General features: G+C 33.9%; 1 protein-coding gene across 1 annotated transcript; it reads right to left on the reverse strand.

Moving 5' to 3' along the window:
- Nucleotides 1–8,307: 8,307 nt before the first annotated feature.
- Nucleotides 8,308–11,318, reverse strand: LOC119078786. Its single transcript, XM_037186502.1, has 2 exons — nucleotides 11,223–11,318; nucleotides 8,308–9,229 (listed from the first exon to the last, which is right to left on the reverse strand). The coding sequence occupies exons 1-2, from the start codon at nucleotides 11,256–11,258 to the stop codon at nucleotides 8,408–8,410; spliced, it is 858 nt and encodes a 285-aa protein (XP_037042397.1). The 5' UTR covers nucleotides 11,259–11,318; the 3' UTR covers nucleotides 8,308–8,407.
- Nucleotides 11,319–15,382: the final 4,064 nt, after the last annotated feature.

The following is a 15,382-nucleotide window of genomic DNA, read 5'->3' on the forward strand; positions in this document are numbered from 1 at the left end:
TTTACAGTTAAGATTGCAACTACTGCAACGACAACTACTACTACTCAGCATGTACTTTGACATTTTTATGTAATTTGGTTTACTCAATTTTGCCACTTCATTTAATGTAACCCAACAGAAACATCATTTTAACAATTCATTTAAATATTGAATCAAAATTTAAATTGTTGTATGGACAGGAGGGAAATGCTAAGTAAGTTCCTTCTCAAAGTTATCGTTTGAAATATGAATTTATATCAGGAAATTAGAGGTGGGCATACCAAATAAAATGCCTAACCCGTACCCAATTCCCACATTTTTTCAAAAAATTTCCCATTATAATTCAAAAGGTTCAGATGGTAATGCATACATGGTATAGGCCATATACTATAGGGTAACAATAACTCAAAAATCATTTGGCCGCACAAATTTTCTGAAAATGCCCATGGGTTAATTGAGCGTTCCTAAATTTCCAAGAATTACCTAGAATTTAACACCAGCAGTAAAAGGCCCTACGAGAGTGCGAGCCATGCCATACTGTACAAATATTATACCTTTCATCTACTTTGAACATTATTCCAAGCAACGCATGACTAAATTAGTAGATACAATTCGTTTTCGTATTACATTAATTCGACTATTGAATTTATTGGAAACGTTCCAAATGCCTAATTCGAACATAACTTTCCATTGAGTTAACATTTTTCAAAACTCAGTTATTAAATTATACATCGTTTCCTCAATATAGAACTTTGTTGCGGATATACTTAACATTTACTTTGTTTGTTTGTCGGCCTGTGCTTTTTTTTATTGTGCAGCAACGTTTACAACAGAAAAATTAGTAAATGGCACAAATTGTAAACTAAGTCTTTTCTAATAAAAATAAAGTTTTCATTCCATAAAAAAAGTTGCAATTCGCATAAAGGAAAAACAGCTGTACAGCTGCACTTTCATACAATCGAGATTAAATGGATAAACTTTTCCAGTAGAAAGTAGAACAAGAAATTGAATTGTATTGTTAAACTACATTGTAGTAACTACACACTATATTAGACACCATTATATAGAGCCATCAGTTAAAGCTACCTCGGATTGATTGGTATATTGTTATATATGGCGTGGTAACCATAAACTCTTCACACTAAATTAGAACATAATATGGAGCCATCAGTCGGCGGATTGTTGTTCCGTCTTTTGTCTATTAATCTATTAACTTAATTAATTAAACATCCAAAATTTAGGATAAATCTAAACATAGCTTCTTGTATTACAGACGTGATACGAAATATCCAGATCCAGATAGAATAGCCTCTCAAATGTAATTTCCTTTAACTTCTTTGACAGTGATTGTTTCTTGAATTAGCATATTAATCGCCCAGCATTCGAAGTACAGATATACAAATGGAAAATATACCGGCCTGCTCGTAGTCAATGTGTGAACAACAAAATACAAAAAAATATCTCATATATTAGACTTAACATATACAATACACCGTATAATATGTGAATATTTATCACGATCGATGGGTGGTAAATAGAAATTTTCATAATAAATTACAACCGATATCTTGATTATGTTGTGAATATTACAAAGAGTAATACCAGCAAAATCGTATTCTGTTCACTAGGGTTCGATGAGGCGACAAAGGATTTCCTATGTGTACGGCTTCTAATGTAACACTCCACCACACGTTGCCTTTTAATGTGTACACAATAAACAGAGCCGAACAAGAACACACAGTGACAGTAATACATTACAATCATGATAAATGAGCTGCTTTATTAGGAAATTGGTTGGGATTTTGTATATTTATTTATTTTCGTTGCTTGTTGGCTTTTTATAGGAATGCCAATCGAGTTATAATGAACAGGACAAGTACGTTCCACTTCAGCGTAACTTTTCCACAAAGTTTATTGTAACGATTGTAATGGTCGTGATTATTGCCATTATACGTTAAACGATAGGTTAAATAATCGTGTTCCATACAAACTAATTGAAATTGTACGGTAGAATGTGCTGTACACGTATACAAGTATACAAGTATACTTCACAATTTAGATTGGTTCCGTGAATGATGTATTTCAGTCCCATTTCTCTTTATTAAAATAGTTACATGCATGCAAGCACATTCGACTATAACATACTTCAATATCGTAAAATAAAACACAACATTCTCTAAAACAAATGAAAATTGAATTTAACTATTTCACTTCACTCTTTATCAGAACGTATTTCCATCACATAAACAAAAAACAAGCTGATTTCGTCGTTTACGACTCATCAGTGCACCTTTGTCATGACCATGTGCATATCAGCTCGTACACTTTTAGACTAAATCAAATCAAGTGTACGAAACACATCACACGCTGACCGTACTGATAGAACAATGGGTTACTGTAAATACAATTCGCTCGATGCTTCGAGAACCTAATTGTGAGTTTTTGGTTATTTTCATAGCAGAACTATGACCGAAAAATCGCAAACAAATATACATTCAAACGATCATCTAAGATGATATTTACGTTAGAAATTATTTTGCATATCGAAAGGCTAACCATACCTCCGTGTTTTAGAGCACACAACTCGGAATCATTTAAAGGAAAAATTAAATGTGAAAAGAAACTTCTTTTCAAAATCAATTTTGGTTCGATACATTCGCGCTCGAAGAAAAATAAATTTCTTCAACCGCTGCATCATCCACGGATTACTGCCCGAAACAGGCCTTCATCGTAAAATAAAACACAACATTCTCTAAAACAAATGAAAATTGAATTTAACTATTTCACTTCACTCTTTATCAGAACGTATTTCCATCACATAAACAAAAAACAAGCTGATTTCGTCGTTTACGACTCATCAGTGCACCTTTGTCATGACCATGTGCATATCAGCTCGTACACTTTTAGACTAAATCAAATCAAGTGTACGAAACACATCACACGCTGACCGTACTGATAGAACAATGGGTTACTGTAAATACAATTCGCTCGATGCTTCGAGAACCTAATTGTGAGTTTTTGGTTATTTTCATAGCAGAACTATGACCGAAAAATCGCAAACAAATATACATTCAAACGATCATCTAAGATGATATTTACGTTAGAAATTATTTTGCATATCGAAAGGCTAACCATACCTCCGTGTTTTAGAGCACACAACTCGGAATCATTTAAAGGAAAAATTAAATGTGAAAAGAAACTTCTTTTCAAAATCAATTTTGGTTCGATACATTCGCGCTCGAAGAAAAATAAATTTCTTCAACCGCTGCATCATCCACGGATTACTGCCCGAAACAGGCCTTCATCGTAAAATAAAACACAACATTCTCTAAAACAAATGAAAATTGAATTTAACTATTTCACTTCACTCTTTATCAGAACGTATTTCCATCACATAAACAAAAAACAAGCTGATTTCGTCGTTTACGACTCATCAGTGCACCTTTGTCATGACCATGTGCATATCAGCTCGTACACTTTTAGACTAAATCAAATCAAGTGTACGAAACACATCACACGCTGACCGTACTGATAGAACAATGGGTTACTGTAAATACAATTCGCTCGATGCTTCGAGAACCTAATTGTGAGTTTTTGGTTATTTTCATAGCAGAACTATGACCGAAAAATCGCGACGAAATCAGCTTGTTTTTTGTTTATGTGATGGAAATACGTTCTGATAAAGAGTGAAGTGAAATAGTTAAATTCAATTTTCATTTGTTTTAGAGAATGTTGTGTTTTATTTTACGATGAAGGCCTGTTTCGGGCAGTAATCCGTGGATGATGCAGCGGTTGAAGAAATTTATTTTTCTTCGAGCGCGAATGTATCGAACCAAAATTGATTTTGAAAAGAAGTTTCTTTTCACATTTAATTTTTCCTTTAAATGATTCCGAGTTGTGTGCTCTAAAACACGGAGGTATGGTTAGCCTTTCGATATGCAAAATAATTTCTAACGTAAATATCATCTTAGATGATCGTTTGAATGTATATTTGTTTGCGATTTTTCGGTCATAGTTCTGCTATGAAAATAACCAAAAACTCACAATTAGGTTCTCGAAGCATCGAGCGAATTGTATTTACAGTAACCCATTGTTCTATCAGTACGGTCAGCGTGTGATGTGTTTCGTACACTTGATTTGATTTAGTCTAAAAGTGTACGAGCTGATATGCACATGGTCATGACAAAGGTGCACTGATGAGTCGTAAACGACGAAATCAGCTTGTTTTTTGTTTATGTGATGGAAATACGTTCTGATAAAGAGTGAAGTGAAATAGTTAAATTCAATTTTCATTTGTTTTAGAGAATGTTGTGTTTTATTTTACGATGAAGGCCTGTTTCGGGCAGTAATCCGTGGATGATGCAGCGGTTGAAGAAATTTATTTTTCTTCGAGCGCGAATGTATCGAACCAAAATTGATTTTGAAAAGAAGTTTCTTTTCACATTTAATTTTTCCTTTAAATGATTCCGAGTTGTGTGCTCTAAAACACGGAGGTATGGTTAGCCTTTCGATATGCAAAATAATTTCTAACGTAAATATCATCTTAGATGATCGTTTGAATGTATATTTGTTTGCGATTTTTCGGTCATAGTTCTGCTATGAAAATAACCAAAAACTCACAATTAGGTTCTCGAAGCATCGAGCGAATTGTATTTACAGTAACCCATTGTTCTATCAGTACGGTCAGCGTGTGATGTGTTTCGTACACTTGATTTGATTTAGTCTAAAAGTGTACGAGCTGATATGCACATGGTCATGACAAAGGTGCACTGATGAGTCGTAAACGACGAAATCAGCTTGTTTTTTGTTTATGTGATGGAAATACGTTCTGATAAAGAGTGAAGTGAAATAGTTAAATTCAATTTTCATTTGTTTTAGAGAATGTTGTGTTTTATTTTACGATGAAGGCCTGTTTCGGGCAGTAATCCGTGGATGATGCAGCGGTTGAAGAAATTTATTTTTCTTCGAGCGCGAATGTATCGAACCAAAATTGATTTTGAAAAGAAGTTTCTTTTCACATTTAATTTTTCCTTTAAATAAAAAAATACTTCAATAATGTCTGGACTTACACCGATCGGTTCTCATACCATCTATTCCAATCGAGAACCAAACCCAAACATACCATCTATTTAACTGACTCGTGTGAAACGCTTACCTAAATGGGTTGTGAGCACTATAACACTAATTTATTAAAAAAAAAAAAATCTAATTGATCTGACCGCCAGCAACGTAATAAGACCTGTTCAAACAGGTCCCGATGGAATCGATTATGCCCATAAAGTTCAATATAAACACAACACAATTGACCCTTATCACTTATCGGATTTCCTTTGTACAAACGAATTGTGTTTTGTCAACATGTACAGCAGATACAAGTAGCACAGCAACGGTTAAACCGTGTAGAGTACACAACCGAATAGATTGTATATTATCCGCAGTAAAATCCAAGGAGAAACCGTTAAATTATTGTGTAAGCGAAAGCGATAAGAGTGATGTAAAGTAAGCGAAACGATTCTAATGGAAAAGAAGAAAAAGAAACCTCGAAAGGAACCCATTTTACTTTGTTCCTATGTGTAATAAAAGGTCTTTCCCATGGAATATCGGTGTGTGCATGGAAAATTCGATTTTAGCCTGTGCTGTGTTCAATGATAATCGCAAATAATATTGGTACAAAATTTGAACGCATCAATTGCCATAATATTTGTTTATGTCAGTCGAAATTGCTTGAGTTCAAAGGAATACATAATAAATGGGATTTTGTGATTTCGTACAGTATATAATGCGATAGAGGAAAGGATGTACAAGATTGCGTAAATCCGATTGAACTCGCGATGAATAAAAAAGCTTTTAAATCAATAAATGACTATAATGTCGATACAAAGCATCAGTAGATATGAAGAGATTTTCTTACTTCGATGGTATTTTGTATAATGAAAGGATCGAAAGCATTTTTGTTTCGAATGAATGCGATGTCAACATGATATTTGGATATCTTACAAGCTCGTTTGTTACATTCTTTCGTCATTATAAATCACAATTTGAATAGCTTTCATGTAACAAAGTTGTCGGAATTGGGTTGTTGCATATCGTGTGCCTAGGAAAATCATTTATCACTGAGGCAGAAACAGCGTTATTCGGTGGAGGTCGGCCAAAGCTAAATAGATGAGGAATAAAAAGCTAAAAAAAGGAGACTTATTGTCGTGATATTCCAGAACCCTACGATAAGATATTTTTAGTTGAGAAATCCTCTTTTCTGGACACAATATCAATCTCTTTTAACGAACTGTGTTACCGCAACAATAAGCCCCCATTCTACATAATTATTGCCAATTAAAAAAGTTTAAGCTCTTCGCTAGCTACAATTGCAACTTCTGCAATACGAATGGAAATAGAGCACCACATTCCAACTCAGTGCCATGCTAACTTCTCTACATCTGCAAACGATATTGCATAGTGTCGATAATTTTCATATCCCATAAACATAATCAGTATAACTGAATGTGTTTAATAAACAAAAGAAATATATTTTTAGTGACGATTGCATTTTCATTCATTGTTTACGAGAGGAATTACTCATTAATGTTTGTATTTAATGACGATAAAACCCAGAAAGTAAAGACTGTGTCAGCAAAAGTTGCTAGTTATATCGAATACGATATCAAATGGTGTTAAATTCGTAATACGCATGAAGATACTTTATGAAATCGTAAACAGGATGGCATCTAGATGAAAAATATTATCAGGAAAATTGAGTCAATAGAAAGTTGAGAGGCTTTCTATTGAAGTAATTTTGTTTTGATAACATTTCTTCTTCATGTTATGATGTTGACAAATAATGATCATTCACAGTACAGGCAGTTTCGGCCGCAATCAGCCACACGTATTGGTAGATAACATCTACATCCACTATCACATATTAATTCGTAAAAAGGAAATATGGCTCGGCATTGCCTTGGAATAACCGCTTCATGTTGGTTTGGATAATCTCTATGAATATTATTCACATATACCACATCAAAGAGCAGAGTCTAATTTCGTTGAGAAACTTACAGTTAGAGGCAGTGAAATTTCAGAATACGTCGTATACTATTTTACTACTACCACGTGCGTGTAGTAGGGTGTGTCGATTTCAATTTTTATTTTTAAAGATTCCGGATTCCGACCCACCGCGATTCACCATCGCACTAGCAATGATAATCAGCAAAAAGTTTTTGTTTATAAGTTAACATAAGCTTGCACCGCTGCTTTTTTTAATTTTCGAGCTAAACGAGGTAGCTGGATTGTGGGTCCGAACCAAAAAAAAATCTACAGATGATTTTGCAGAGTTCAAACTCTGTACCGCATCTAGAAGGGTCTACTAAAACGTACAAAAATTAAAAAATTAAAAAAAGTTAAAAAAATGTTTTACTGTCGTTTTGGTATAGCACCAAGTTTCACCAAGGTGCAATCTTCAAGAATTTTATTTTTTAGGAAACGTCATCTCTTTCGGGTGAATTTTTTTCAGGCTATTGTTGTGATCATTTTGTAGATATTTCAATAGCGCATCTAGCAGACGTACAGTTTCGATAGGTAAATTAAAATATTTTTTGGTTTCGCTGTTGGAAGTCCCAAAAATGGGGCGTTTTTCTATGAGGTATGAGCTATCACAACAATAGTTTGAAAAAAGTTCACCCAAAAGAGATGACTTTTTCACTTATAAAATTCTTGAAAATTGCACCTCGGTGAAACCTCGGTGCAAGCTTATATTGACTTATAAAAAAAACATTTTGCTGATAATTATTGCTAGTGCGATGGTGGATCGCGGTAGGAAGGAATCCGGAATCTCTAAAAATAAAAATTGAAATCGACACACCCTAGTGTGTAGCAGCTTCAACCGTATAAACAACTACAAATAGTAGTGATTGTTCGTGTGTATCCGCTGAAAAATCGCTGAAGAAAATTCATGTAGAAATTTCACTGCCTTCGACTGTAGCAAATGAAAAATGTTTCCCTGATTTCAGAAATATTTTCCAAAAATAGGCTATTTATAGCAATTGAATTACAAAAGAACCCCAAAAATTCTTTTAAAAAATATAGGAATTTGAGGGATTTTTTTAAAAGAATTTTAAAGGCATGGATTAGCTAAACGAAGCGTAAACGGCGTAACAGGAAATCAAGCATTATACTAGTAAACTAACTGATAGAAGAGCCACCTGTCACTTTACAAACTCCAGTGCCAGATGGCTCGGACACTTATATTCAAACATTCCCGAACGGTTTCGGAACCACACCCTGTCTAAGAGGTCATAACTTTTGCTAGAATAAAACGTGAACAAGATGTTGAAAATTCAATATTTTTTTATTATTAAATCTAGGACAGCACATAAATTAAGAAAAGCATTAAATTGAAATAAATAATGAAAATGTCTAACTATGAACGGATTGTAAACTATCGATTTAAACATGCTCCTCTTAAACAAGACTTTGCATTGGCATCAAAGTGAGTATTGAATGGACAGTTGTACATTTTCAATCGCAAAAATGCATTACAGAAATAATATGATTGACAATTGTTCGGCACCGGAAACAGTCCGGGCTTCGTGCATACAAACGGCAAATTATCACCATTATTATTATTCGATCCACTGTCAATCTGTCCCGTATAATCACTTCTCTGAACACAATTCCGTCCGTTAAATACTTCTCCACTAGCACAACGATACAATGTTGGATATAAAATCCTTTCACTGTTGTCAATTCTCGCTTTGCAAATATAAAAGATATTCAGATTTCCCGGCCATGATTTACTATCCCCAACATTTGAGCAATCGTACTGTCGGCTGATGCATGTGGTACTGTTTATGTACAGCGAACAGTCACCGGTTGCTGCAGAGAATGCCTTATCAGCACCGCAATCAATATTCGCTGATACTAACGTACTTCCGGCTTTGTAGCACATGTGATATTTTTGGCAATCATATGGATCCGGATAAACACCCTCTGATGTACAGGCAAAATTTCCCTCAAAGCCAATCGGATGACATGGCCCGGTGGCATTTGAACAGCCTTGAGCATTCAGATTGCAATAAAATCCTTCATCAACATCGCATCGTTCAACCGGCACCGTCATCCAAATGTTATTGACTTTGACGCAAGTAGCAATTAGATCACAGCTTTGGCAAATTAGGCCGGAAGATTGACGGTCTTCGCATGTTGAAGTTTCTCTGCTGGTAAATGAGTATATCGATGTGGAAAGAATGCAGGGCAGTAGCTGGAAAGATATTTTAGTTGTAAGTAATAACGAATAGGTTGAATGACGATAACTACAAATAAGCTTGTGCTATATGTGCTATATAAATCATGCAGACTGGTCCAAGAAATAGCTTCCCATTATAGAATGTTCGGAAATTCGGAGGAACGAAAAATGAGAGCGCACAGTACTTATGACTTCAATTTTAGACGTGCATTTCGGTACTACTTCATCACACACAGTTCAAATTTATTACCAACAAAATTGCCTTCTAAACGCGGATACAACTACCGTTATTTCATATACTACTTATTCCGATCCATTTTACAATTACCGTAATTAACCCAAAAATTATTCGATATGCACTACACAGAGCATTAATTTTTGAATACACCTGATCGTTAATGGACGGTATTTTCAGCGTAATTTAAACCTTCCAACCGTTAGTGCATTATAATTTATTCACTTAACTTAAAGGATAATATATAGTAGACCTCGCCACTGTTCGTGTTTTTAATAATTCGTTACAGTATGTTTAATAATTTTGTATATACAAGAAGATCTATAAACGTTACGTATAGCAGCAACAATGGTAAAAGGAGGTAAAGTCACTTATATTTTCGAACCATTCTTTTCTGGAGATAAAACTTGAATCGGAAATGCAATTTCATGGAACTTTAGCTTTCGCTCTTTGTGTTCCGGCTAGCAGAGCAAATAATATACACTTCAAATGCATTTAAACTTGCATTTAAATAAAAGTTGCTTTATATGCCAAACGAAACAGAAGTCGGTCTGCATGCAGTTCACCGCAAAATTTATATATAATTATTTATAAGTTTAATTTTAGTTGACATTAAAGTGTTACCTGCTCCATTTTTTTCTCTACGACCGTATAAAAGGAGCAGCGTAAAATGCAAGTCAACATTTTAAAATTAAATTTTTTATGAAAAAAAGAAGCATAAAATACAAAGTTGGGTTTTTAATGTTTCTGAGGAGACGTACAACGTTGAACGATGTTTTTGTTATTAAGTTATTTTTAACATTTGAAATTTGGAAGTCGGTGAAATCATTTTCATCACATAAGGGATCAGAATCCTGTATCGTACTTGAGAATTTTATTTTTAAGCTTTAAAGCTCATTGCATCAGGTCTGAACTGGTCGATTGGATATAGTGCAAATAGAGACCATTTCGAAGACAATTTGCAACCGTGTAGAGCGATTCTTTGAAAGTTCGACTATGTATCGCTTCCAGATACGTTGATTTCTGTTTGAGTCAGTGGTTGCAAAACAGGGTATTATAGACCCCGAATCCTAATTATTTCTACAAATTGAAAATTTCGACTATCTCGTTGAGTGCATTAGCTCCAACTATCCGGGGAAGGAGGCGTGTCTGATCCCTTCCCAATGGACTTTATTACTCCACCAAAAAGGGTACAGAAAATGAAAGGTAAATCAATAAGGAAGCGATATCAAATCCATAGATATCAATTCAGTTTTTGGTTAATAATCTTTAGACAGGACTCATGACTTCGAAAAAACTAAGTTCTACAAACAAACATGTTTTCCTAATTGGAATCTTTTATCTTTCATTGGCTTGAATATTTACTCTCTGTCGTACATAAAGATTGAAAAGTCTTCGGCTTATCTCGTCTTTTTTTATCGAAAACGACGATAAAAATAAAGAGTTGCGCTCTCGTAAGTTTTCTCTTATATGCTAGACATGTGAGTAAAACTAATGAAGTAATAGATTTTGTATTAATCATTAGTCGAAACATACAAAGAAAGGAGTCACAGATTTGTTGATTATGTAATGACACGTATCCCGATTTAAAAAAAGATTATTTGTGTTAATGGAACTTTCCAACTACCTAAACGATTTTTCAATTGAACAGCACATTATCCAATCATCCTATTTTACTTATACAACGACCTTGTAGCGAAAACATTTTTAATCCAAATTTTTATCGTTAGTCACAATCTCTCGGACATTGCAAAATAATTACAAATCACTAACCGTTAGTATAACAAGTGCGTTGATTTTCAATCGCATTTTTAAGTACCAAAACGTTGAACACACGAGTGTTATCCGAGCGATAATTCAAAAATCACTAAACTCCTTCCGATTTTGCACCTAATATTTATAAGTTATCGAGACCAGGCACCGCAAAACAAAATATCACTTATGCCGTAATATGACGCGAATTTTTATCGTAAATTTACGAGTAATTAAAACCATGTTTCAGTTTACGGATATTGTTTATTCCTAACATTTACTTTGTCGTGTAGCTATATTTTTTTTTCTTCATTGCGCTACGTAGATATCGGCTTTACTTTACGCATTTTACAAAAACACCGACACTGAAACATTAATTTTCAATTAGTTATCTTGATACTTTTTTTCAAAAAAAAAAACTGTAGCAGTTAGAACTTGTAAATTGAGTGTTTGATTTTGAGCTAAATCAATAAATCGACCACCCTGTAAAATATTCATATGAAATATGAATCCATTCGAACGGGAGTATCGTACTTACCTATAATTGAAATATATTTTCCAATGAGACAAAGCTACCAACAGGAAATGTTTTTGGTATTGTTTCATTTGACTATAACTATATAACAATGGAGATAACGCGCGTATTATGTTGCACATTAGATTACAGTCTATTCTATTTGGATCCTTTATATCTTGGCGAACTCGAGAGGGTATGTAGATTACATAGGCAAGGTACCGAAAATATATCTTCGATGAAATCGAATTGGATGCAAACAATTTATGCTAATAGTGGCTCTAAAATTTTATTACGGTAACTACTACCTGGATCAAGAATAAAACCCTGCCACTTCTTCCTCGCTGAATACGTGGTGAAGCATAATTACGTAGCTTCTTTCTTTGAGAGGTTTTACGCTTGCACATTGATTTAATTGATTGGATTTAACTTGGTAAGTAACTGGGTAATTAGACAAAATGGTGTTTGTAGAGAATTTTTTTCCAATTACCATCGCCTAGCTGACAGAAGAAGATACATGTTTGGTCTTTCCTTTAAACGAAAATTTGTAGATAAAGACCATTTACATTGTAAAATACACGCGCAGGTAAATTGCAATTACATAAGGCACAACCCTTCAACTTTGTTAAAGTCTTTCCATTTTCTGATACTAGATAGTTGTCTGGACTACATTCACTGTCTAACTCCAATAAACCCTCTACATCGTTTTGGACGACATGCGGTCTCCTCACACCCCTCACGTAAGATAATGTAGGAAGTATGTTTTAATGAGACATTTGATTTTTCTTCAAAGTTCACATAAATATTTGAACAAGCAATGGACTTTCCAGCGTATATTTTCTATATATTCCCTTAGGTTATAAGGATTCTACATCAATATAGTTACTGCGGAACTAAATATCGGTTGAATGAAATGTTATACGTTTCCGTTTCCATTGGTACAAGATGGAAATTGAATAATTGTATAAATTTCCCCCATTCTTTTCAAACAGTGCAATCGACCTAACAAAACCGTATGCAATTTGCCATCATTTATGCCATTGATATGTAAACCGATATCACTCTATATCTCGGTAACGAGACCGTATTCCGAATGAATGGAAGATACGTTGACAAATAGTTCATTTGCATTTTCAGCAATAGATGAATAAGGAATAAATCTGCGTCTACTTGACAAATAAGCTCCATTATTTAATCTAACTAAATACGAGGAATTTCTATGAACCTTGACATTTTGCGGAGATATTGATCAACGGCACCCTCTTAAATCCATCCAAGAAAATGGACAAAAATAGATGTTTATTTCGGTTTCAATTTACAATTTATGAGACCTATGAGAGTATTATAACCATTATTCAAAATCTTTACTCAAAACATGTTCAAAAAGTGAGTTGTTTATTCAACACAAACATGACGCTTCATTATAGATGGTGTTCGATGCTTAATGAATATTTATTTAATGTATACAATTTACTTAAGAAAAATGTAAATAAATCAATGACCCTTTGTTATATGTATAACATATTGATTTCAATTCCAATATCGACGGAGCTAAATACAATTTTTTTTTTGTTTGATTCAAAGCAATAAGTTTTAGTACATCGGTGTCTTCAGGATTTAAGTGGTTTTGAAAAGTGTACAGTAACTTAAATATATCTTTATGGATTGCAAACGGTGCCGTCACTGCACTAGGCCATTTGGATCGGATTCGACGGCTTTTTGAGACGAACGTAAGATCATCTACACCAAAAATATGTAATTCAACTCTTCTTTACGCGAAAGGTCGGTTAACAAACGACGAACCATTTGATTAAACCAGAAATTGTACGTAGATATTCAAGCTATTAACCATTTAAAACCATCAAGCGTGTCGATAGCGATGAAATCTGCTACTTCTTTTGTTCAATGTATCGCCTAGATAGAAAAAAATCTTATTTAGCTTTATCGTGGCACGTTAACCTAAGATCGTCGTTTTTTTTGGTCGACCTTCTATCTTATAGTCAATAACAGATGACTAGTCGTTTCTGAAACCTCATTCCGCCGTAAAAATTTTATTTCCTACAATAATTTTGCGCCCCATTATATCTATGCACAAGTGAAGTCCATAAATGAAGTGGCGGCACTGATGGCAAAAATAAATCAGGTAAACATGGTTTTCAATCGCTTGATCGAGTAATGAATCTTCTTGATTGATTATTTGATGTAAATTTCAAACATATCTTAGTAACGAAGAATTAATTAATTTTATTGCTTTATTAATGAAGAGAAGAAAGTTGAACCTTAATAAATGGTATCTCTCAAGTCGGTGCCTCGAACATTGTAGATTTCCAAGAAATCAATTTTAAAGCTGCTCTATATTTAGAGTTCAAGGGTTTCCATTGAATCAACGTCGTGTTCTTGATAAAATTCCGATCAATGCGTAAGAAAAACCATTTGATAAAAAGTAATTATAATCATGTATGTATGTTCGAAGTATCGTAATTATAGATAAGGAAATTATGCTTGTTGTTAAGACTCACTCGTATCGAAATTACCAAAACATGGCATTAGATATACTAATTGTTTGAAAGAAAGAACCTACACTTACAGTTAAAGTAAAAATAACTCACATCTATGGGCAATAAAGTTTTGCGGTAATTTCTTGTAGCATAGCTAGTAATTGCACTTGGAATATTTGGTGTAGTTAGCAATTTTATTATAACCAGCAATAAACGTTCTCTAAATTAAATTTATTTCTTGTGCAAGAATTTGCTTTAAAGTTAAGCACACTTTACTGTTCAAACAGCTATTTGCATTGCTGCAAATATTTTTGCGCTATGAAATTCTGAGCATTTTTCGTTTGAATAAAAATTTATTAAATTTTCGTTTTCATTAACTTATAATCGGGAGAAATTTTTTATTGGAATTTTCAAATTGTCTATGCGAGTGAACACAGAAAAGAGTCACAATATTACGCCAGCATAAAATTAATCGATTTCATTGCAATACTTATTACGAATATCCGAAAGATACACACAAACTGTTAACTGAAAGTTTCTGGAATATGGTCAATCATACATTTTCATCGAAATGTGGTCTTTTGTTTATCAGCAGAATGACGTACTTTAGGTACATTTTAATCTAGATAATTTCAAACTCGTTGTGATGAGAGTTTCATTTATGTCAGCAATAAAAAATTCATAAATTACGCAGGTAAACGTTAAACTTAACTGAATCATGAAATGCCCGACTTTAACCTCTTGGAAACAGTAGATGTAGATATATAGATAGATCAGATGTATCACGGTGATTCCTAAATCTGCTACTTCTTTTGTTTAAGATATTCCTTCGGATATCACGTTATGTTTAACAAAACTGTTACTTGCTTACATAGGGTGAAAACCAGTGCGACGTGTGATTCGGTGGAGAAAATATCTGTTTTCATACCTAGGACCAAAAAAGACTTTTTGTGCTTGAAGACTGAAATTCGACGGATTTCGACACGCATTGTACAATCGAAAAGTTCAATTTTTCTGTACTTCTCAGAGAGAGCTATTTGCGGCCAAGACGCTCTCACCGGCCGAAAATGGATTTTCATATATTTTTCCGGCCGCTATCAAGTGTGCATACTTTGTTGTTGGATCGGCTGTAGAGTGATTTCTATGTTAATGGTGTTGTGGTTTCGTCT

The sequence above is a fragment of the Bradysia coprophila genome, chromosome III (genome assembly GCF_014529535.1).
Source record: "Bradysia coprophila strain Holo2 chromosome III, BU_Bcop_v1, whole genome shotgun sequence".
NCBI lineage: Eukaryota > Metazoa > Arthropoda > Insecta > Diptera > Sciaridae > Bradysia > Bradysia coprophila.

What these genes read in the sequence shown, in the direction of transcription:
- LOC119078786 (XM_037186502.1), bottom strand. Translation starts at nt 11,258, where the DNA reads ATGCGATTGAAAATCAACGCACTTGTTATACTAACG. An exon ending in ACGCACTTGTTATACTAACG is followed by an intron (nt 9,230 to 11,222) that starts GTTAGTGATTTG and finishes ATATCTTTCCAG; the next exon opens with CTACTGCCCTGCATTCTTTC.